The following is a 25,677-nucleotide window of genomic DNA, read 5'->3' as shown; positions in this document are numbered from 1 at the left end:
TATTTTTTAATTCAATGGAAATTTGCAATTTCATTTACTCAATACTATTACTCTCCAAATAAAAGTGCCACAAACTGTAGCATCATGCTTTCAGTTCTTCATTAAAGTAACAAAATGTGCCTAGCCCAGTTCCTGGAACTTAGTAGTTTCTTAGCAAATTCTTTGTTAAAAGAAAAATAATTTGTAGAAAAAAAAACAGATTGTGATACATGTAGGATGAAGTTAGGTGTTTCATTCTAAAAGCAGATTCCGAAGTTAAGTAACAGTCACAAAACTTGTGACAATGTGGACTGATCTTTAGGATTCAAATTTAGTACTCTGAACTATCAGCTATCTCAGAGTTTTGAGAATTATTTTCATGGAATTTTGACCACTTATTGAATCTAACAGTGATTTAACTGTAGTCTTCAAGCACCCACCCAAAAGAGAACTCAACGCACCTTCCACATGTGTTTCTACAGAAATAAAAACTTGAACAGTAATTTTTAAATTTTCCAGATCTCTTTGGGGGGTGGAGAACTCTGATATTCAACTATTAACAAGCTTATGCTAAAAATCATACTAAGATGATTAGAATAGCATAAGTTTTTGGATATTTCGAAGTGTATTTTACATTTATGCAGTTCATTCTCAAAATTCATAGAAGTTGAAAAGTTGGATAATAGGAATACTACATTTGTAATAATAATTTGTCTAGAAGTATTTCAGTTGTTGTTAACTTATTAAGACATTTTTGTATTTTGACGTTCTGTTTTGTGTGGTCCTGAGAGCAAACACTTCAGATTTGTTTTTCATTAAAATATTTGGAGAGTGAAACATTTGGCTGCTAATATGTATACACATATGTATAAAGAATTTAGACTATATCATTATTCTAATATAGTATTTTACTCAGATTGTGACAAACCTATTTTAATGGCCATATTGTAATGAAATGTAATGGTAGTAGGATGTTATCAGAAGGATGAGACCATACTGTGAATTGTGATTGCTGCCCAAATATATTGTGTAATTACTATGTAACAAGTAAATACTGTCTTATAACGACCATATAGTTCAGGGACATTTTACTACAGCCACTGTGACATCATTGTAATATTAAGTATAGATACATAACATACTTGAAAGGCATGACACAGGCTAATTGAATGTTAGTCATTTGATGCTTCACTGATACTTCCATTCCTTACTTCAGAATATTTTATAAATTTGAAGATTCCCCATATCTGCAACTTTCAAACATGATTTAATCATACTGTTTTTTGTTCTGACAATTTCATTTTATTGTATGTATTTTGGTATGTTTCCCAAGTTGGCTACACTTAAATTTTTTAAGTTCTTAGACTTCTTAATTCAATTTCTCAACCTCGCCCTTCTAGGACATTTATGCTGTTATTCGAGGACACTACATAAATAGCACACGTATATTTTAGAAAACAAAAGGGACTTAGTCAGGTAGCTATTCCATTTCTCTTCTCCTGGGAATTTCCAAAGAAAGATTATAGCAGGTAAAGTATGTTTAACCTGAAATGTGCTTAAGGAAGGGTGAGTGTGGGTTTGACTGGCTTAACTCTGTTTTGTATGAAATTCATTAAATTGACAGTCAAGGGAATGGCAGGTAGGGATTTGAGGTAAATAATAATCCAAGAAGAGTTATTTGGAAGAAGCCTGTTATGATAGTTTCTATTTTCCAACACTGATTTCAAAAAGTAAATACTGGTGGGCTTCTTTCCTTTACTGTATCTTAATCTGTAGTGTAGGATAATATACCTTGAGTGTGGACTCTATCATAATCCTGGTTATATTTTAGCAACTAATATAGACAGCTTATTCCTTTGTATCACTAGGTAAAACTGTTTCATATGATTCAATCTATGGAATATTATCACTGTTAATAGCTTTATTTTGATTCCCATATTGCTCAGACAATTGCTGGGTCATCACGTGTCATCAAGTGTGTTTCATAACTCTCAGGAAAGAAAAGGGAGACATGCTAATAAAATGACTGCAACTTAATTTGAGATGTGGCATTGATTAAGTAGTTAAGTATTTGCTATGGACTAAGGAAAAGATATGAACTAATTTTTATATTGCATTTTCTCAGAAATTATCTTTCTATAATTTTAAGCAAAATTATTTCTTTTTACAGTGGAAAATACTGATATAAAGAACTATTACCATTTCCATCTTTGAAATATCACTTCTGGTCCATATTTTAGTATATTAATTTGACCTTATTTATCCAAATTTATAGCTTAATTACAGATTTGTTTGGGGTAGTATGTGGAATTGAATTTTCTCCCTTTAAACAGTACTGAAATCATTAACTTCTACCCATTAGAGTTAGAACGAGAGCAAAGCCCTTTACTTCTATTTTAAAAACCATAAGGTAGGAAAATTTGGACATTTAATCACCAGATCTTAAATTTTCTGAAATTAAGTACTAAATATTTTTTTCTGGTTTTAAGACAAAGTACCAAGTGTTTGTTTCAGTCTTTTTTGTTTGTTTTTTGTTTTGTTTTGTTTTTTCAGGACTGAGCATCAAACCCAGGGCCTTGTACATGCTAAGCAAGAGCTCTACCACTGAGCTACATCCCCAACCTTACGTGTTTAATTTTTTAAAAACAAAATCTTGATGCCATTGGTACTTTAAAATGTCAAACTTTTAAGGTATCATCAACCTTTCAAACTCATGTATTCTCACATGTAATAAAATGCTATTTTAGGGGCTGGGGAGATAGCTCAGCTGGTAGAGTGCTTGCCTCGCAAGCACAAGGCCCTGAGTTCGATCCCCAGTACCGCAAAAAAAAAAAAAATGCTATTTTAGTATTTCTACTTTAACTGGTAACTGTTAATGTGAAGTCTGTATTGCTTTTAAAATTACTAATGGATTACTGTATATAACAGTGCAGTAAAAGTTAGCTTTCAAGACATATATTACATAAAGATAACCTGCTGTGATTGGTTATTTTAAAAAGCTTTTTATTTTTCTTTGAGTCAGGGCATGGTATATCCAGTATGGGGTATAAAAATAAAAGGTATTTTCAGGAAATACTATAAAGTCTTATCTCACTAAAATTGAGTTTAAAAGAATAGATCAATTTTGCTGCTCCTGTGTGTGTGTGTGTGTGTGTGTGTGTGTGTGTAGATATGTACATGTCACAGCATATACATAGAATACAAGATTGATTTTCAAAGCTTTATGTTCATTAATAAAGTGAGTTACAACTTTCTCAATGAGCAACTTTCAAAATGACCTACTCTTACTAGACCCAATCTAAGTTTGAATCAAGTGAATATACATAATAGAGTTCATTTGGAAAAAAGAAAACTTGCCTTTTTATGAGAAGCCCTGATAAGATATTATTTTGGCTGATAACAGTCATCCAATAGGTCCTATTTTATGTTGTCTTAGGTAATATTTAATTTTTCTAAACATGACAATTTTTATGCACATAAGATTTTTGAGTGGTGTTCTGAAAAATCAGGAACAGAGAATCATTTGGATCATTTCTATAGAAAATAGCCTTCCTAGTTTAGTCAGGATTGTATAATACTTTGCTTAACCAGTTCATTAGTGAGAAGTATTCTTAGTAATTATTACTATTACAGAGATTACCATATAACAAATAACAATGAACTTTTAGTGTTATCTTTAATTTGAAATTAATTAATGGAATGGCAAGTGTAGCTTTTATTGAATACCTCTCTAGGAAAGTCACCTGTCCTTTGTGTCACCTCATTTAATTGGGAAACTTATCATTCCACCCTGGTTGTTCAAAAATCCTTACTTCTCTGTTCAGTGGAGGTGATATAAGAAAACGAAATAGGTTAAGGGAACAGATTAAGAAAGGCAGCTAACTTTTTTTATATTACTTCCTGCAGTCTAGATAATGCAGTATCTGTTGTTTATTTCATCTTCTTATGCAAAATGACTTTGGGGTAAAAAAAATGTTTATTTTCCCATATAATAAAAGGTAGGAAAGTAAGTAATTGAAAAATAATGTAAAATGCTCAAAATGAATTAAAATGTTAATAGTGATCCGTATGTGCCACAAACTGTGAAATTAAACATTTAGTCTATTCTTGTGTAAAAGCAAACACTTTTGCTCTGATACTTTATGAATGTTATCATCATATGTATTTCAGGTGACTATTTTCTCCTCTGAACAGTTCCTTAGTCTGGTATAGCTTTTAAAGCTATAATAAAGAGATTCATCTAGATGTGAAATTCAAATATATACTCAGTTATAGAGTAAATCCACATAAACTTAAAATATGTAAAAGTACTAGTTTTTTAAAAATTTCCTTCTCTCACAATTTGAAGTGTTCTATGTATTGTTTTAAAATTTATTTCAAGTCTCATTGTAAGTCAGTCTGCATGAACCATGTTTCATTTTATTCTGGGTACACCTACATTACCAGATTTCAAATTCTTTCAAACATAACAATTATTTGTGTTATTTGAAGGTAAAAAATATTATCAAAGAAACTTTTCATATCAAGTTTTTCTACCTGAAAATTTTTTATTGATGTTCTAAATATTTCTTTCACATTTTTTGCACACACATGTACACACAAAACTTATATTATCTTCTGTTGTCTGACAATTTTGAAGTTTCTTTTTAAATTTTACTTTAAATATATTTCTATTTTTTGACATGCGTACTTTTAATTTTAAAGTTAATTTTTTCGCATTTGAGATATTAATCATAAATACTAATACTTTTGTAAGTCAGATAAAGAACAAAGTATCAGTAGGTAACTGTCTCAAATTTTTGGTATAGTTTTAGTTTTCTAAAACTTAAAATGATTGTTAATGATTCACTGAGTTATGTGTTCTTGATCATATTATTTAAAAAATGTTCTAGTAATGTTGAAATATACTTTGTGATATGTCCTTTTTTGTTTGAAATGGTAAAAATACTGTTAATTTTAAGTTCAAAATGTATTTAAAGCACGTCCAGACTGTATGTATGTATGCTTTTTAGGAATTAGTTTTAATTATCAGTTCTTTTCTTATTAATTTGAGGGAAAATATTAAATTCAGATTTCCATTGTAATAGCCTTTCTTTTCTATGTTGTACTTCTGTAGTAAAGTTACTGTGCACATTTAGGTCTTTGCTATTGAGTTAATTTATTAGCAACTGCTAAATATAACAATTTTGGAGTGCTTAACCAGAGTATGTTGAAAGCTGCATGGTTCTATCACAAAAGAAAGGAGGGTAGTATGGTATATTATGAAAATAATTGCAATGTGTGGTATATAATTACATGCAATATGTAATTATTTCACAATAGTACCTTTAGCAAACTATTGCAAAGGTAATTAAAAATACTGTTCACAACTGCAGTTTTAAAGTTATTGAAGTACCTGTCCTATATATAAAAGCCTAACTCTTAAGCTAAAGATAATGTAAATGGTAGATTAATTCTCTTCATGGTTTATTTCATTTCCAGGTGGAGGTTTAGCTGTTGGAACAGTTCTTCTGATTGGTTAGTATAAAATACATGCTTTACTCTTCCTTATCAGTTTTTTGTTGTATGTAATGGTTATTATGGTTTTATTCATTCTGAAATTAAATATTTAAAGTATTAACTTTACAGAAGTTAAGGTAAATTATAAAGTACCTTAAATACTAATTTAAATTCAGTGTTTATCAAAACTTGAAATAAACTAGGCAAATACGTCTGAAAATGTAGATCTTATAACTTAAAAATCTTCACAATGTGTTGTGTTCCATTTTAGAGTCAATTAATTTTTTGAAGAATCTCAGTATTTAGGGTGAGATTATTATAGTTATTTGAAAAGTGGAAGTGCTAATAAGTCTATTGTATGTGTATGTTTATATATTCACACATGTATATGCACATCACAGATGTGACATGTATCACAGATTTTTATCATTATTGTCTTCTATTGAAAGAAAAATAACAAACTAATCATAATCTTTTCATCCTTCAAGTGATAAGAATTCTTATTTAAATGTAAAATCCTATTTGCCTTACTTTTCAGTATTGATCATAGAAACTTGGAATCGAAATAAATCATTGTAGTTACCTGAGCAAAAGCACCCTTATTGAAAATTAATCCATTTGTCTGTAACATTTATTCTTCCTACTTTCATCTTCTGATATAATATAGAATAAATCTACCTACCTTTTTACAATACACACTTGAAATGTATGAAAAGAACTATTTTATCACCTCAGATCTTCTCTAACTATATAGACATCATTTCTTCCCTTGGTTCTTGTGAAATATTGTTTTCCCATTCCTTATTCTCCTCATTGTTCTCTTGATGGGCCTCCTAAACTGACAACTATCTCTTTAATTGTATCTAGAACTGAAATTAGTATTCCAAATTTAATATGACTTATATTCAAAGGGTGGGACTATAAAATGTAATAAATTAATTTTCTGAAATCATTCTATTTAATCATTTTGTACCTATTTTCAGTCACTCCAACCATTAACTTTCATATGGCTCTTGGAATACTAGTTTACTCTCATCTCACCTTTGACAACGTATATTTTCACACATTTTAACATTTATCAATTAGATTAGCGGATTAGGAGTCCTATTTGCTAGGTTCATCACTCTCCTCTGTTCCTAAATCAATATGACTTATATTATAAATAAATCTGTCTTTGGAAAGGGAAGGATAATTATAAAATATAGGGTAAATATGAAGATTTAAGGTTAGTGGTTAGCCTAAGGCATGGCTGTGTTTTATCTCTGAAGGACTATTTTTTATTCCAGAAGTATGAGAAAATTAAAGCTTAAAGGTTATTTGTATTAATAATTTTTCATTATAATAATTTTCTAGCTTTTTAACCATTTTCTCAGGTATATATCTGAGTATATACCTGAGTTTATGTATATCCTTTCAGAATAGTATATTTACAATTTCAGTAGCAATGTACCTATAGAAACTAGAGCTAGTTAGCACTACCAGAAAACCAGAAAAAGTCTACTTTAGACCTTCCAAATATTTCAAAATAAATAAATATGAATATATGATAGTCTGTTCTCTGAGAAGTAAATTATGGAAAAATAGACATTTCTTAAAACATGTTTAATTCTTTAATACTGAAATTGACTTTGAGATGTTTTCTATTGAAATTGCTTTCTGACAATCTGCAGCTTGGAATACCTTAAAAGTACCAAAAGTGAAGTGATGGCAAATAAAGGATTTTCATCTGTTTGTGGAGATATTGATTATCAAAGAGGTTTAACAGAAGTTGTCATTAATTGAAATACAAGTTATGTAACATTTATGAATGTATTGTTTTTAAAGTAATCTCTTATATTAGTCACATAATTTTAATTCTAGAAGTAGCAGTAAATGATGTACTGTTGGACAATTAGTTACAAATGGCTCTTCAACTTACATACCCATCAAGTCCAACCATTGTATGTTGAGGCCCAACTGTAGTTTTAAGTGTGCTTTTGTATTAGTCATCTATTCTTTTGTAACAATATTCACACAAATTTAGTAGCTTAAATCAACAAACATTTTGTCATTTTATAATTTCTATGTCTCAGGAGTCTATGCGCAGCTTGGCTGAGTCCTTCATAAGCCGGGAGTAAAAGTGTCAGCCAGGGCTGGGTTTTCATCTGAAGGCTTGGCAGGGGATGAATCTGCTTCTGGGCTCACATGGTTGTTAACAGCATTCAGTTCCTTGCTGCCTGTCAACTGGAGACCATCTTCCTTCCTTACCGCAGCTCACTTTATGACTTCTTATATCAACTAAACCAGCAAGGAAGAGTGTCTCTCTGCAAGATAGGTATTACAGTCTTAGTAACAGAAGTGGCATCCCACCACCTTTGCTCTTGGTTAGAAGCAAGTCACAGTTTCTATTGTACCAGAGGGAAGGTATTACACAAAGACATGAATACCAGGAAGCAGGAATCATGGGGATCACCTTAGAATGTGTCCATCACACTTTTTATAACAGTATATCTGAAAGCCTTGGAAAAAGAAGAACAAATTAGCACCAAAAGTAGTAGAAGACAGGAAATAATTAAAATCAGAGCTGAAATCAATGAAATTGAGAAAAAGAGAGTCTAAAAAATTGACAAAATGAAAAGTTGGTTCTTTGAAGAAATAAGTAAAATTGATAAACCCTTAGCCAAGCTAACAAAGAGAGAAAACTCAAATTACTAAAATTCATAGAGAAAAAGGAAATATCACAATGGATACTACTGAAATACAGATGATAGTCATAATTTTAATTTATTATTATTTCATATTATGGCAAAAACTAAGCACTTTCAGGTTTTTTCTCACAGGATATTACCTTCTCAATTGTCTTCTTTCCTTTTGAAATTGCTGAGCTATATTTTTCTTCTACATTACATAATAAATTTTGAGTGTTTTTCTTAGTATGCTATAGTTGGCAAGTTATAGACTTCTAGCTGGCTACCTATCACTATAAATAAAAATTTATACATTCATTCACCTTTTCTATGGCTGGGTTCATGCTGTAGGGGCAGGGTTAAGCTGTTGCAAGAGAGACTCTATGTTTGGTCCACAAGCCTAACATATTTACTTTCTGATATTTTTAGAAAAAGCTTACCAATCTCTGAATTGCATTAATATTTTATATTCTTAATTTATCTTGCAGTAGTATTGTACGACTTTGTTAAAGAACTGAAATACGATATCCTTATATCAGAGCAGTTCTTTAGTAAAGCCATCTGACCTTTAATTAAGTTTCTATAATGTGTTGCACACTGTTAGGCAATAAAATCTTGGTTTGTACCTTTTAGGAACTTAAACTGGAGGTTGGTTACACATGAAATAACTACGCACGATACATATGTAACATGCAGATGTTTATGCAAATGTAAGAGGTGTGGAAGAGATTTAAATTTAATCAAAGTATAGATAGGAATAGTGATGAAGGGAAAATTTACTCTGATAAAAAATAATGTTAACAAATACATAAGAGAGGGCATCAACAGAATATGCTTATATAATAATGAGATGACAGGTCCTTCTAAAGTAGAAAGTACAGGTTTAGGACTAGTTAGAGAGAAAGTTTAGCTTTCTTCCTCTGGGTCTCTTGCCTCACCTACCTACTTGTTGAATTCAGATTGTAAAACTTCAGATCTCTCATACCAGCCCCTAAATCTGCAGTGCGTAAAGACTGGGCTCTTTACCTATTATAAACCAGAAGACTCCTAGGAGTTTGTTTGTTGAAACTTTATAGCCAACTAAATACATCATTCTTCACCTAAGGCTGTGAAGACAGTATAACAATATAACTTTAGTCATTGTCTAAGAATTCAGTTGTTCCAGTAATCTCATCTCCATAATACTTTCATCTTCACAGTACTGTATTTTTTCTCTTTAGACTCAATTTATTACTGTTTACTTCCATTCCAAACCTTTCCAATTTACTGTGTTTAACACTTACTTCATGGAAAACAAACTAATATCCTAAAATCTTACCTTTCAGTACTTTATTGAAGCATTCAACATTTATTAGGGATTTCCTGTTTGCCAGGCATCATGCTATGGCCATAGACCTGTCTTTTTTGTCATCTAAATTTTGCAGCAATCAAATGAGATGTCTACATTTTACAGGTGATAAAATTGAAGATTTGAGAGAACTCAGTAACTTGCCCAGAATTATACACATAGTAGCTTCCTAGTCAACCTTACATTGCTGTGACCAAAAGACCTGACACAAAGAACTTAGAGGAGGAAAATTTGGGTTTTGTTTTTGTTTTGGTATTTGTTTTTGTTTCATAGGTTCAATCCACAGTCAAATCACTCCATAGCTTTGGACCCAAGGTGAGACAGACAGAACATCATGGCAGAAGAGCGAGGGAGCTCAGGATATGGCAGCCAGGAGCAGAGAGAGCTCTACTCACCAGAAACAATATAAATCCCAAAGGCATGCCCTCGGTGACCTCTCTCCTCCAGCCACATCCTACCTGCTCATAGTTACCATCCAGTTAATCCATATCAGAGAATTAATGCACTTATTAGGTTAGGGCTCTTCTAACTCAATTATTCTCCTCTGAATTTTCTTGCATTGTCTCACACATGAGCTTTTAGGAGACATCTCTTATCTAAACCATAACAGTGACTTAGAATCATAGTCAAATTTCTCTGACATTAAAGTCATTTAATACCAAAACCTGATAGCTTATCTTTAAAAAACCCCTCAGAGATACAAACCCTCGGCCAGTACACCTTCTATACTACATACTATAATATTTTCTTTTTTAAAGTAAACTGTTAACACTGACCAGAAGACATTACTATAATTCCAGTCACCTGTTTTCATCTTCAGTACCCTCAATCGCCTTTTAAGTTTTCATGCCCCCAACACCTGCCATAACTGCTTTCTTTTTAATTTTCTGGGATGACTTCTTGTATTGTACATGGGGGAAAAAAAAATTTCATCAGATGAGAACTCATCCACTTTTCTACTGTAAATCCTTAAAACTTAAACTCTATTCACAAAAGGAAGTTATACTGTTCCTTCTGTTTGAAAATCATCCTTTCACCAGTATTTTAGGTCTTATCTCTTTCAACCTTTCCAAGGACCTCTCAATATCAATTTCCCTTCTCTCATCTTTAATCTCTTCTGTTTTATTTGTTCTTATATATGTGTTTTACTCATGCTCAATTCTAATTTAAAGCTTTATTTAAAAACACAGAAAAAAGTTGTATTAACCAGGTTTCTTTTACTTAAAAAAAAAAAAAACTTGATAATTAGCTTCTAAGGGATAAGGGTTTATTTTTCAGTTTTGTAAGTTTCAGTTCATGATTGATTGGCACATTGCTTTGGGGCCTCTGGTGAGGCAGCATATCATGGAGGGTGCTCATGGTAAAACTGTTGACCTCATGGTGAACAGTGAGAGAGAGGAAGAGAGGAAGAGGAGGAGGGGCTGGAATCCCCTATCCCCTTGAAGGGCATGTCCCCAATGGTCAGGAGACCTCACACCAGAGTTCTTCCCACTTAACCCTACCTCTTTCTCCATTTTTGCTTTTCCTCTTCCCTTAGTCAAGCCTCTTGTATAGTGTATACTTACATGATTTCATATTTTAATCATTCCTCAATTTACTGTGGGTACCTCCATTTCGCTGAAAATTCAGACATAGTATTGACTTTCTTATTGCTAAACCCATAGTATACTTTTCAGCCCATTTCTTTCTTGATTTGGAGCAAATAATGTTTTTAATCACTCTTTGAACACACTCCCTTCCTTTGAATTTTCATTTTAACATTTTGTTCTGATTTTTCTTCTACTCCACTGCTTATTTCAGGGGGAGGGGTATACTGGGGATTGAGCCCAGGACACTTTACCACAATCTATATCCCCAACCCACCCCCACTTTTTTAAAATTTTGAAACAAGGTACTAAAATGCTTTAGTGCCTCACCAAGTAGCTGAGGCTGACCTTGAACTTGCAGTCCTTCTGCCTCAACTTCCTGAGTCTCTGGCATTACAGGGAGCACCACCACACCTGGCTCTGCTTTTGTTTTGAAAGACTCCTTATGCTTTACTTAAAATACTGGTATCTTGTTCCTTCTTCTAGTGCTTTATACTTTCCCTGAGAGGTCTCAGTTCTTGTCGTAGCTGGAATGACCAGGAAATAAAAGTTATCAGTATTTCTAGGTATTGCTACATAGATAGGATACATAGAGAAAGGTAAAGGGCATATGCATCTCTCTATTCAGTATTTCTTATTGAATAAGTTCCGGGGACCTCAAAATTAATTCATCCTTCCTCCAGATTCTACCCTGTTTTTCTAAATCTATTGCTTTTCCTATGATCCCTGGATTATTGTGTCTACCAAGTGATAGTGCCAGAGATGGGAGTGATGTGTTTGTTTTTAACATTGTATATCCAGCAATCATTAAACACTGATGGCTTTTACCTTTCATGTATTATATAAGTCTCCATTTCCCTCCATACTTATTACTACTACCCTAATTCAGGCCATATTAAACAACTCTCACTGAAATTATCTTTTTCTTTAGTAGAACATATTATTATACAGAAGAGCAGGTTTTGTTGTAACATATTCATAAATGCATAGCTCACTGAAATCATAGTAACAGCTTAAGTTTTCCCTGTGTTTACTATTTCCTTTGCTTCAACCCCTTGTCATACTGTTGCCAGAATAAACTAATATGAAAATTTTATCAGGAAGTATTTATACTTAAAATCGTTCTGTGCTCCTAACTTATCTTAACGTAAGTTCCAAGCTCCTAAAATTGGACCATAAGGTCTTAACCCATCTCCACTGCTGATTCACCTTAGCCTTATCTGTTCTTATCTGCTTACTGTCCCTCCTCAAGGTTTGCTTTTATCACCTTAAACTTTTAATTCCATCCAAGCACTATTTTGTTTTTCTCTATCTATACCTTTGCTTATGTTCTTTCTAGGTACCTCGTATTTTCCTCTCTTTTCCTAACTTTCAATTATTTTTTAGGTCTCTACTTTCTTTTCCAGAAAGTCTTTTATAACTGCTACTTTCTTTCCTCTTCTACTTGCCCATTCTCAGTATTCCTTCTATATAGTTCTATTGTATTTCTTTACCTTATCATGTACTCATTATACTTTATTTAAATTAGCCTTATTTAGTAAACTGAACTCTGATCATGGAAATCATGTAGAGACAGAAAGAATAAATGATTTATTTGGGAAAGGCTTGCTATTTTAGTCAGGTTTTTTTTTTTTTTTTCCTGCTGTGACCAAAAGACTCAATAAGAACAATTTTAGAGGAGGAAAAGTGTATTTGTCACTTATAGTTTCAGAGGTCTCAGTCCTTAAACTGCTGACTCCATTGCTCTGTGCCCAAGGTGAGGCAGAACATCATGGCAGAAGAGTGTGGTGGAGGAAAGTGGCTCAGTTCATGGCCTCAAGGAAGCAGAGGGAGACTTCTCCTCTCACCAGGGATAAAATATATATCCCAAAGGCATGACCCAATGACCCACCTACTCCAGCCACACCCTACCACTCTATACTTAGCATCCAGTTAATCCCTATAAGGAGAAAAATGCACTGATTAAGGCTCTCATAACCCATCCCTATCACCTCTCGACTTTCTTATACTATCTCTAATATGAGATTTTGGGGAACACCTCACATCTACACCATAACACTTGCTAAAAACAATTTATAGTTATAAAACAGGTGATAATGGAATATGTTGAGCAATTAATTAAGAAATAACTATGAAAGATGCATAACAAAATAAAACTTGCAGTGATGGAAACTACTCACTGCCCTAAACATAAAGTGATGTTTGTTACCATACTTTCAATACTTTAGTCCATAAATTTACTACCATATTTATTAGATTTTGAATTTTAACTAATTATGCTTATACTGTTCTGATATGAAATGCCATTTCCTTTTTTCAGTTTTCTTTTTTTCATACATTCCTCTCAAGAAAGTTGAATTCTACCTTTATACTATACAAGCGTGGGAGGTGAAGGAGAACCATGAGCTAGGATGACTCCCAGATTTTTGACCTGGAAATGTTTGAAGTTAATAACATTAGGTGAAGGCAGAAAAGGAAAAAAATGAGCAAATATTGAATTCAGTTTAAACATAATGAGTTTTAGGTACCAGTGGAAAACGCAAGTCATTCATCTAATAAACAATTAGGTATTTGGGCATGAAATTTAGGCTAGAGGGATTGGAAATGTGACTCGGTGTTCAGAGTACTTCCCTAGAATGTGTGGGGCCCTGGGTTTAATTCCTACCACTGTAAAAGGAAGGAAGGAGGGAAGAGGGGGGCAAGAATGGAAGGAAGGGAACTTAAGATAGATAAGAAAGATTTAGGATTTCTTGACATTATTTAGCTGTTTTATTTGGTGTATAGTTTAGTTGATGTCATGAACATGTATTGAGTGCTCAGGTTTATTCTTGAGGATCCCTGGATGGAACTTTAAGAAATCTCTTAGTTCTTTGAAATTACATGCAAATTTGTATATAACTTAATATTTTTAAAGTAGCAAGTATAACTTGCATCTGATTCTGAGCAGTCTAAGGCTTTCTTCGTCTTTAAGAAAGGAATGAATAACATTTGTCTTACATGGTTATTATTAGGATTAAGTAAATTAATATATGAGAAGTATATTGAAGTTTTTAGCATATGGTTAGTGTTCAATAAGATGAACTATATGCTATTTTAACAGGGTATCAAGTACCCTAGAATTGATAACTAGAGTCCGCAGCGAAGAAAGGAAGACAAACTTTAATATTCCCCTAACCACAATTAGGGTTAGACAGCCCTTTGCAGGCCCAAATAACTAGCAACTACTCCTCATAACTTTGCCATCATCACTACCAGTACCAGGCAAAATAAGTCACAGACTGGAGACAGCAGGAGTGCAATGTTCATAACAAAAAAAAAGGCAAGTAAGGGTGTCAGTCATGTGATATTGAAGGTGCTTAAAAGCAGCAGTGACTGACATTCTTGTTTCCTGACTGTTTGTTTGCTCAACTCCAGAACCTATAAGCCTATCAAAGTGAGTAACACAGGACAAAAGAGTTATTGGGAAAAACAGCCCATATCTCCTAGGATTTGTCAATATTCTGCAACATCGAGTCTGTTTCCTCTTTCTAACGTAGAAAAAAGAGGGAGACCTGCTGGAAGAGATTTTATAACTACAGATGGAATAATAATGATGGTGAGAGCTAACATTTCCAAAGAAGAATTTGAGTATGAATTACCAACCAGTTCCCTCCCTGCCAAAAAAAAAAAAAAAAATTCTAGATTCTACCTCTTTGAGGGGCTCTTCAGTAACAAATGGGGCCAGAATGAAACAGCACCACTCATGAGACCCATGCTTTACCACCTATGTGGAAACCACCATCACTTTTTAGGCTGCAAGTAGCAGACTTAAATGGACTAAGTCAGAGTGAAACTAGGAACATTTCCCATCTTGTGCAAGACAGGCAATTACACAGCTTATTCCTTCTCTTTCTCTGCTTTCTCAATAACAGGAAATAGGACTTGGAGAGAGCACTTGGGGAAAGAGATATTTCGAACTCCTTCCTCACCCCCCTTGGTCTTCCTAAGACTTTCGAGCCAAAAGCCTTGGTCTACTCTGAAGGAGGAGGAAAGCTTTGCATTGAATTTTGAGGTTTTAATTTGATTGTTCCAATTTTTAGTAACTTAAACTGGTAAGAAAATCATGGAAGTTTCAGATGTCATTAAGGGGTAAGATTTGGTTGTATTGTTTCAAGTAGTGCATGCAAAAACATACAAATTTTATATGCCAAAAATTGAAAACCCCATATAAACTCTTCATATGGACTAGCTAGAGAAATGGGGAAATTGGGAACAAGGGTATCATAAAAACTGGGGATGGTGGTAGAAAAGAAGAGGGTAGTTCTAAGACAAAAATTGTCTATGATAATAACTGCCATGCATAAATAAGGATTTTAAAATGTCCAACAAATTGACAATTAGAAAGTTATTGGTGTTGGCTTTGGTGGCACACTCCCCCAAATCCCAGCAGTTTGTAGACTGAGACAGAAGAATCTCAAGTTCAAGGGCAGCCTCAGCAACTTGGCAAGGCCCTTAGCAACTTAATGAGACCCGGTCTCAAAATTTAAAAATAAAAATAAAAAAGGACTGAGAATGTAGTTGGTAAAGCTCCCCTGGGTTAAAATGTCCAGTACTCAAAACAAACAAACAAACAAAAAATGGAAAGTCATTGGTGACTTTGAGTGCAATCTTAAAATGATAAGGTAGCTCATTTGGACTTCCGTAATAAGAAATGATAGATATTTGCTGATTTGTAAAACAAGATTTTCATTTGTCCTTTTTTCCTTAATTAATTCTACAAGTACTGAATATGTGAATACTATGTGCCCAGCCCTAGGAATATATAATATGCATTCTCTGCCATACAGATCATTTATCTTTGTGCAGAAATTTCAATATTGTGTATTAAAAGCTACTGTAGAGGTTTCAGGGTGCTCCAGAGCATGGTAGCGATCTCATCTAGTCTTAAGGAAAGCTTCTCAAAAGACTATTTTGGGAGAATTTGAACAAATAAGTTACCAAACTGGTTAAAAAAATATATGGAAAAACCCTGATTTCAAGAAGCAATATGGCCAGTCCAGTAAGTAGTTTGCTGTGCCTGGGGTGTATAGGATAAGAAAGAGAAGAACTGAGAAAGGAGGCAACACAAGATCTAGAGAGACTTAACTGCTTTGTTTTAGGGATTTTATAATATATGTCCTTACCTTTACAGATATTTTTGTTTTTCTAATTTGTTTCAGTCTTTACTAAGAAGACTGCATATTCCAGGGTAGCCTGGAAAACTTAGTTAGATACTATCTTAAAATAAAATATAATAAGGGCTGGGGATAGAGCTGAGTGGTAGAGTATGAGCTAAGCTTGGGCCCAGCATATGCAAGGCCCTAGTAGTAGTAGTAGTAGTAATAATAATAATAATAAAATAAGCAATTGTTATAATGCTTTAAATGTAGTAAGTAGTGAAAATACTTTTCACTGAATGAATTAATTAAAATCTAAAAATTCTTATTTGAATTAATATACAATGAATTAATATTACTTATTTATTTTTAAATTTCTTCTATTAGCTATACATGACAGTAGAATGCATTTCAACACATTGTACACCAATGGAGCATAGCTTCTCCTTCCTTTGGCAGTACATGGTGCAGAGTCACACTGGTAGTGTAATCATATGTATATATAGGATAATAATGTCCATCTCATTCCACACCCCTGGCAACCCCTTCCCTCCCCTCACTCCCCTTTGCCCAATCCAAAGTTCCTTCATTCTTCCCTACCCCATCCCCCCATTATGGATCAGCATTTGCTTATCAGAAAAAACCTTTGCTTTTTTGGGTTTGGCTTGTTTCACTTAGCATGATATTCTCCACCTCCATTCACTTACCTGGGAATGTCATAATTTCATTCTTCTTTAAGGCTGAGTAATATTCCATTGTGTATATGTATCGCATTTTCTTTATCCATTTATCTGTTGAAGGGCACCTAGGTTGGTTCCATAGTTTAGCTATATGAGTTAAACTGCTATAAATGTTGATGTGGCTGTGTCACTGTGGTATGCTGATTTTAAATCCTTTGGGTATAAACCGAAGAGAGGGATAGCTGGGTCAAATGGTTGTTCCAGTCCACGTTTTCTGAGAAATCTCCATACTGCTTTCCAGAGTGGTTGTACCAATTTGCAGTCCCACCAGCAATGTTTGAGTGTACCTTTTTACCCACATCCTCACCAACACTATTATTGCTTATATTCTTGATAATTGCCATTCTGACTGGAGTGAGAAGAAATCTTAGAGTAGTTTTGATTTGCATTTCTCTAATTTCTAGAGATGATGAACATTGTTTCATATGTTTGTTCTTTAATTGTATTTCTTCTGTGAGGTTTCTCCTCAGTTCCTTTGCCCATTTATTGACTGGGTTATTTGTTTTTCTGGTGTTACATTTTTTGAGTTCTTTTTGTATCCTGGAGATTAATGCTCTATCTGATGTGCATGTGGTAAAAATTTTCTTCCATTCTGTAGGCTCTCTCTTCATGTTATTGGTTATTTCCTTTGCTAAGAAGAAACTTTTTAGTTTGAATCCACTACATTTCTTGATTCTGATTTCATTTCTTGCTCTTTAGGAGTCTTGTTAAGGAATTCAAGCATTTGACAAACTATAGCATCTTGATGAAGATTTGGACCTACTTTTTCTTCCATTAGGCACAGGGTCTCTGTTCTAGTGCCTAAGTCTTTAATCCACTTTGAGTTGATTTTTGTGCAGGGTGAGAGATAGGGGTTTAATTTAATTTTGCTACATATGGATTTCCAGTTTTCCCAACACCATTTGTTGAATAGACTGTTTTATCCAGTGTATGTCTTGGGCACTTTTGTTAGTATGAGATAACTGTATTTATATGGATTTGTCTCTGTGTATTTTCTTCTGTACCATTGGTCTACATATCTATTTTGGTGCCAATACCATGCCATTTTTGTTACTATTGCTCTGTAGTATAGTTTAAGGTCTGGTATTGTGATGCCTCCTGTTTCACTCTTCTTGCTAAGGATTACTTGGGCTATTCTGGGTCTCTTATTTTTCCAAATGAATTTTATGTTTGCTTTTTCTAGTTCTATGAAAAATGTCATTGGGATTTTAATAGGAATTGCATTAAATCTGTGTAACACTTTTGGTATTATGACCATTTTGGCAATATTAATTCTGCCTATCCAAGAGCATGGGAGCAAGAGTATTCCATCTTCAAAGGTGGTCTTCAATTTCTTTCTTTAGTAGTCTGTAGTTTTCATTGTAGAAGTCTTTCACCTCTTTTGTTAGATTGATTCCCAAGTATTTTGTTTTTATTTTTTGAGATTATTGTGAATGAAGTAGTTTTCTAATTTCTCTTGCCATGGATTCATCACTGATATATAGAGATGCATTTGATTAATGGGTGTTAATTTTATATCCAGCCACTTTGCTGAATTCATTTATCAGTTCCAGAAGTTTTCTGGTGGAATTTTTTGGATCTGCTAAGTATGGAATCATGTCATCACCAAATAGCAATACTTTGAGTTCTTCTTTTCCTATTTGTATCCTTTTAAATCTCCTGTCTTGTCTGATTGCGCTGGCAAGAGTTTCAAGGACTATGTTGAATAGAAGTGGTAAAGAGAGCGTCCCTGTCTTGTTTCAGTTTTTAAAGGGCATGCTTTCAATTTTTCTCCATTTGGAATTATGTTGGTTTCAGGTTTAGATAGTATAGATAGCTTTTACCATGTTGAGGTATTTTCCTACTATCCCTCGTTTTTCTAGTGTTTTGAACATGAAGAGAGGCTATATTTTGTCAAATGCCTTTTCAGCATCTATTGAGATGATCATATGATTCTTGTGTTTAAGTCTATTAATGTGATGAATTATGTTTATTGATTTCCATATGTTGAACCAACCTTGGATCCCTGGGATAAACCCCATTTGATTCTGGTGCACCTTCTTTTTAATATGTTTTTGTATGAGATTTGCCAGAACTCTAATGAGAATTTTTGCATCAATTTCTTCAGGGATATTGATCTGAAGTTTTCTTTCCTTGATGTGTCTTTGTCTGGTTTTGGTTTCAGGGTGACATAGCCTCATAGAATGAGTTTGATGGGTTCCCTCCTTTTCACAGAATAATTTGAGTAGTATTGATGTTAATTCTTATTTGAAGGTCTTGTAAAACTTGGCTGAGAATCCATCTTGTCCTGGGCTTTTCTTGGTTGATAGGCTTTTGATGGTATCTTCTATTTTATTGCTTAAAATTGATCTGTTTTAATTATGTATGTACCCCTGCATCACTTTGGGTAGATCCTATGTGTCAAGAAATTTGTTGATGTCTTTGACAATTTCTATTGCCTTGGAGTATCAATTTTCAAAATGGTTTCTAATTATCTTCTGTATTTCAGTTGTGTCTGTTGTGATATTTCCTTTTTGATCACAAATTTTAGTAATTTGCATTTTCTGTCTTCATTAGTGTAGCTAAGGGTTTATCAATTTCATTTATTTTTTCAAAGAACCAAATTTTCATTTCATCAGTTTTTTTACTTCAATTTAATTCATTTCAGCTCTGATTTTAATTATTTCTGTCTTCTATTGCTTTCGATGTTGATTTTGTTCTTTCAAAATGTAATGTTAGATCATTTATTTGTTGACTTTATCCTTTTAATGTTTGAGCTCAATGCAGTGAACTTTCCTCTTAGCACTACCTTAATAATATCCCAAAGATTTTGATATGTTGTATTAGTGGTCTCACTTACCTCTAAGTATTTTTTAATTTCCTCCCTGATTGTTTTCTGTTATCCATTCATCATTCAATAGCATGTTATTTAGTCTACAGGGTTAGAGTAACTTCTGTATTTTATTTTATCATTGATTTCTAGTTTCATTCCATTATGGTCTGATAGAATATAGCATAGTATTTCCTTTTCTTTTTCTTCTTCTTTTTTATTTTTATTTGCTAAGAGTTGCTTTGTGGCATAAGATATGGTCTATTTTAGAGAAGGATCCATGTGCTGCTAAGAAGAAAGTGTATTCACTCAATGATGGATGAAATACTCTATATACATCCATTAAGTCTAAACTATTGATTGTATTATTTAGTTCTATAGTTTCTTTGTTTAGTTTTTGTTTGGAAGATTTATCCAGTGGTGAGAGAGGTATGTTAAAGTCACCCAGTATTATTGTGTTGTGGTCTATTTGATTTTTGAAATTGAGAAGGGATTTTTTTTGATGTGCATAGATGCTCCGTTATTTGGGGCATATATATTTATAATTCTTATGTCTCGTTGATATATGATTCCCTGAAGCAGTATGTAATGTCCTTCTGTATCCCTTCTAACTCACTTTGGCTTGAAGTGCATTTTGTCTGATATGAGGATGGAAACATTGCTTCTTTACACAGTTCACGTGAGTTATGTTTTTTCTCCACCTTTCACCTGCTTTCTCAGGATGACTTTGCTAGGAGGTGAGACTGTTGAAGACAGCATATTGTTGGGTCTTTTTTGTTGTTGTTGTTTAATCCAATCTGCCAGTCTATATCTTTTAATCAATAAGTGTAGGCCATTAACATTCAGGGTTATTGAGATATGATTTGTATTTCCTGTCATTTTGGTTTATTTTTGGTTTTTAACTAAACTTAGTTTCTCTTTTGATTGACTTTTCCTTTATGGTAGATCCCTTTGTTGGTTTTATTGTTTTTCTTTTTTCCTTTCCTCTTCATGGAATATTTTGCTGAGAATGCAGCTTTCTAGTTGTAAATTCTTTTAACTTTTGTTTGTCATGAAAGGGCTTTATTTCCTCGTTAAAACTGAAGGTAGGGGGCTGGGGAGATAGCTCAGTCAGTAGAGTGCTTGCCTTGCAAGCACAAGGCCCTGGGTTCGATCCCCAGCACCCAAAAAAAAAAAAAAAAAAAAAAAAACTGAAGGTAGTTTTGATGGGTATAAAATTCTTGCTTGGTATCCATTTTCTTTCAGAGCTTTATATATGTTATTCCATGAACTCCTGACTTTCAAGTTCTGGATTGAGACCCAAAATAGTTTCCTCCTATATGTAATTTGATTTTCTTCTCTCATAGCCTTTAAAATTCTATCCTTACTCTGTATGATAGTCATTCTCATAATGTGCCTTGGTGTGTGTCTGCTATAATTGTGTACATTTGGGGTCCTGTAAGGCTCTTGCAGTTGCTTTTCCATTTCATTCCTTAGATTTGGGAAAATTTCTGATATTATGTCATTGAAAAGATTGTGCTTTCTTTTGGTTTGTATCTCCATGCCTTTGTCTATTTCAATAAATCTTAATTTGGTGTTTTCATGTTACCCCATGTTTTTTGGTAGTTCTGTTCATGGTTTCTTACCATTTTCTCTGTGTGGTCAACTTGATTTTCAAGAGTATGCCTGAGGTTCTGTCTTCCAAGTGATCTATTCTGTTGGTGATACTTTTCATTGAATTTTTAATTTGATTTATTGTTTCCTTCATTTTGAGGATTTCTGTTTGATTCCTTTTTATAATCTCTGCCTCTTTATTGAAGTGATCTTTTACTTCCTATATTTTCTCTCCAATATCATCCTTTATTTCACATATCGGTCTAACTACGTACCTTCTAAACTCCTTCTCTGACATTTTTTCCTACTCCATTGTCTATGTATTCTGTTGTTAAAACATCTTGGTTTGTTTGAGGCGCTTTGTTCACTTGTTTTTTCATGTTCTTTGTGTTTCTTCCCGTCTAGTGGTATGAATCTGAGGCAGTACAGTTTCTACCTTGTAGTGTTATAGTGTCCCTGAAAGCTTCTAGTACCTCACCGTTAAGGGGGAGACCAATATTATTAGCATTCAATGCAAACAATATATAACCTTAAACCAAATAGCTCCTATTAAGTCATCTACAGTTTTATTGAAATAAACAGAAATAATGTGTTCAATTATTGCCTACAATATAGTCAGTTTGCTAAAAGTGTTTACCATTTCAAATGATAGACAAAGAAGGGACAGAAGTAGTGTAGGCCATAGTGTTTATGAGGGAGAAGGAGAGAAGATAGAGGGAAAAATTTATAGTAATAGCAATGGAGGAATTAATAGAGGTCAGCTATTAGCATGAAAGAAGTGAAAAAGAGAATCCAGGGAGACAGGTAGGTGAGAGAAAAAATATATACAGTTTTTTTTATAAGTAAAAATATAAGAATACACAATAAAACTGTAATATACTATTCAGACATCCCACTCCTCAATAAATTGAAGCATGAAAAATATTTGAATTCGAAGATGGTAGAATATGAGAAAGGGAAAATCAAAAAGGAAAGTCTCAATGGAAAATTGAATAATTGCTTTTGTGGGCTTTCAAAAATTTTCTCAGCTTCCCTTCTCTGCCATAGGTGGAGTTTGATGGTAGCTCCAGTCTATTTGGTACAGAACCCATTGGCTGGGTGAGCGGATAGGAAGATGAGCTCACACCCTCTTCCAGTCTTCCCACCTGTCGTAGCCATTTCCTTGTTTTCCTACACACTTCAGAACTCACTGAACTGGAAAGATCCCAGTTTTCTCCAGTTTCTCCAACACTCCCTTTCCTGGGAAGCTGCCTCCAGTCTCCCGCTTTCCACAGGCTTGCCAGACCCAGTTGCAATCTGATGGAACAGGGCTTCAGATGTCCCTGGCTCTGCCTTGCTGCAGTCCCACAATCTCAATGCCATTCAGACTTTCAGAGAGACCATCACGGATGCACTCCCACAAAGGATCCACCCTGTAAAGAGGCAGCCAGTTGGCAGCTACTAGCCCAACCCACCAGGAAGAACTCAGGTACAATCAGACCTGCAGGTACCCCAACAATATATCTCCAGGCCCTGGCCAGTGTCTACAGACTGAGGGGTCCGTGCCTGAAGATGGCAGTGGCAAACCTGCAGGCCCCTTGTCCCTAGACTCCCAGGCCCTGACTGGTTTCCCAAGATGGTGGCAGCTGCATGTAACCAAACCTGCAGGTACCCTGACAATGCACTTTGAGGTAGCAGCAAGCAGTGGGGCTCCATTGGATGTCTTGGCAAATGGCAGTGATTGCCAAATAAAGGTTTGGCAGTAGGTGATGAACAGGCGAAAGATGGGCCATTGCCAGGCGATCAACCACTATACCACTCTTAAGACAAATATTGCTATTTATGAACATTAAACTCTACTCTTTGGCCACAAGTATGCAGATTCTGTAGGCCACCTTAAAGGATTTAGTTCTTTCTCCTAAGATCAATGAGAAATCTCGGAAAGGTTTTAAGTAAGGGAATGAGATGGTTGGGTTTGTATTTCATAATAGTCACTACAGTAATCTGCCCATACTCATTGTTTCGCTTTCTATGTGAATAGCCACAGTTAACCATGATTGAACATATTAAAGGGAAAATTCCAGACAATTCAAATTTTTTAAAATTTCTTGCCATTCTGATTAACATCATTGAATCTCATGCTGCACTCACTCCTTACTGCTTGGGACAGGAATCATTCTATATTGTCTAATGTATCCATATTTTATTTACTACCTGCCATCTGTCACTTTGTAGCCATTTTGACTATCAAATTGACTATAACAGTATCACAGTGATTGTTTTCAAGTAACCTTTATTTTAATAAATAATTATTGATACTGGCAATTTGGATATGCCAACAAGTAGCCATGAAATACTTCCTTTATCTGAAAGGTAAAAGTATCATATATTTAAGAATAGAGAAAGAGACCACATTTACATAACTTTTATTACAGTATATTGCTTTCATTGTTTGATTTTGCTTTCATTTTATCTCTTACTGTGCCTAATTTATAAATTAGACTTTGTATGTATGGAAAACATATACAGGATTTAGTACTTTCCATGACCAAAGGCATTCATTGGATGTCTTGAAATGCCCCCCACAGATGATGGGAAACTACTGTACTAAGTTGAAGGAGGTTTAGAATGGATGCAAAGACATAAAAAGCAGTTGCAATTATCCATACAAGAGTTGGTGGTTGCATGTCTAAGGAAAAAAGTAATAGAATTTCAAAAATACTTTGAAATTAAATTCAATAGAATTTTTAGGATGAGGAGAGACTTGCATTCCCCTTGCTAAAGGGGAATGGGTTTAAAGGATAAATCATGCCTTTCTGAAAACTGAACAAAGACCACATTTGATGAAAGAAAATAATGAGTAAGGTCAATATTGTGCACACCGAGTTTGAGATACCTTTATACTTCTGATTTAACCATAACAAAAGCCTGAAAGATGCTTGAGAATTCCATGACAGGAAAACAGATAATAAATAATGGTAAATTTGCTAGAATATTGTATAGCCTCAAACATGATACTTAAAAAAAAAAAAAACAAATTATGAAGCAGAGGAGATTAAATGAAAAAGGACAGAATAAAAAATTTACTAATAATTGCAACCATGTAAGAAAACATACATAAATAAAGTACTGAGAGGAAATATAAGGAAAAATTTAACAATAATTCTGTGAGGATGGTGATTTTTTTTGAAATTTAAATTTTCCATGTTGTAAAAATGTTAATAAATGTTAGAAATTAATAAGGTTAGTATCTGTTTTGTTCCTTACATCATTGATTCATAATAACCTCCATTTTAATGGTTGCTTTTATAAACTGATCTAATAGTAAGATAAAATCAGTTATTTTCAAAATACAGATTTGATTTTCTTCTAATGTTGAATGGAGGCAAGATCTTAAATTACATAAAGTAAGCATTAAGCATTTCTTCCATTGTTATCATTGTATTAGTAGTGCTGGTCATCTGACCCCCATTTGTCTCTGCCAGACTTTCCACTTGTCAGCTATAAGCAGTGCAGAATCATTGAAAGCATTTTCCTTTACACACTAAAATCCTTGTAATATGTTCCTGAATTCATATCAAGCCCATTTTATGACATAAATTTGTAGATAGCAACTTTAACTTGTGATGGATAGTATTAAAAAACTAGCAATGTCCTTTTTTTTTTTTTTTAAGTACTGAAGATTGAACCCAGAGGTACTTTACCATTGAGCCACATCCCCAGCCCTTTTATTTTATTTTATTTTTATTTTGAGACAGGGTCTGACTTAGGTACTCAGGGCCTTGCTAAATTGCTGAGGCTGGTTTTGAACCTGAGATCCTTCCTGCCTCAGCCTTCCAAATCGTTGGGATTACTGGTGTGCATCACTGCACCCCACACAATGTTCATTAATATATAAAATTGAACTTCATGTAAATGAACTATACTTTAATTAGGAATTCATTCTAAGATACTGTGTTGAGAAGGTTTATAAGCAAATTACCACAGGATATTTCAGTTGTACTTTAGGAAATTGTTTTATTAAGGCAATTTTACTGATTTATAATCTATATATACTTAAATACACTCATTTTTAAGTGTACTCTTTTAATGACTTTACAAATGTATACACTCATATAACCACCACCACAATTAAGATATAAAGCATCTTCATCACCTTGAAAAGTTTTCTAGTGCCCAATTTTCTGACCCAAAGCACCTAAAATATTTCTGTCACTATGGATTAGTTTTGTTTTCTCTAGAAATATATGAAGGTAATCATACAAAAATGTACTTTTTTATGTCTGTTTTCTTTTCACTTAGCATGTTTTTACAGTTCATTCATGTTTTTGCATGTATATCAG

The 25,677-nt window shown here is 33.6% G+C and overlaps 1 protein-coding gene across 2 annotated transcripts in view; it reads left to right on the top strand.

Annotated features, from left to right (window-relative positions):
- The window catches only part of Elp4 (elongator acetyltransferase complex subunit 4), a 264,679-nt gene that overhangs the window by 1,717 nt on the left and 237,285 nt on the right, over nucleotides 1–25,677 (top strand). For both annotated transcript variants that reach the window (XM_047516710.1, XM_047516709.1), the window contains exon 2: nucleotides 5,461–5,496. In XM_047516710.1, coding sequence (XP_047372666.1) covers nucleotides 5,461–5,496 — 36 coding nt within the window. The remainder of the gene's footprint in view (nucleotides 1–5,460; nucleotides 5,497–25,677) is intronic.

This window comes from Sciurus carolinensis, chromosome 11 (assembly GCF_902686445.1).
Source record: "Sciurus carolinensis chromosome 11, mSciCar1.2, whole genome shotgun sequence".
Taxonomy (NCBI): domain Eukaryota; kingdom Metazoa; phylum Chordata; class Mammalia; order Rodentia; family Sciuridae; genus Sciurus; species Sciurus carolinensis.
Note: the sequence above shows the minus strand (reverse complement) of the source record. Positions and strands in the feature narration are given on the sequence as shown.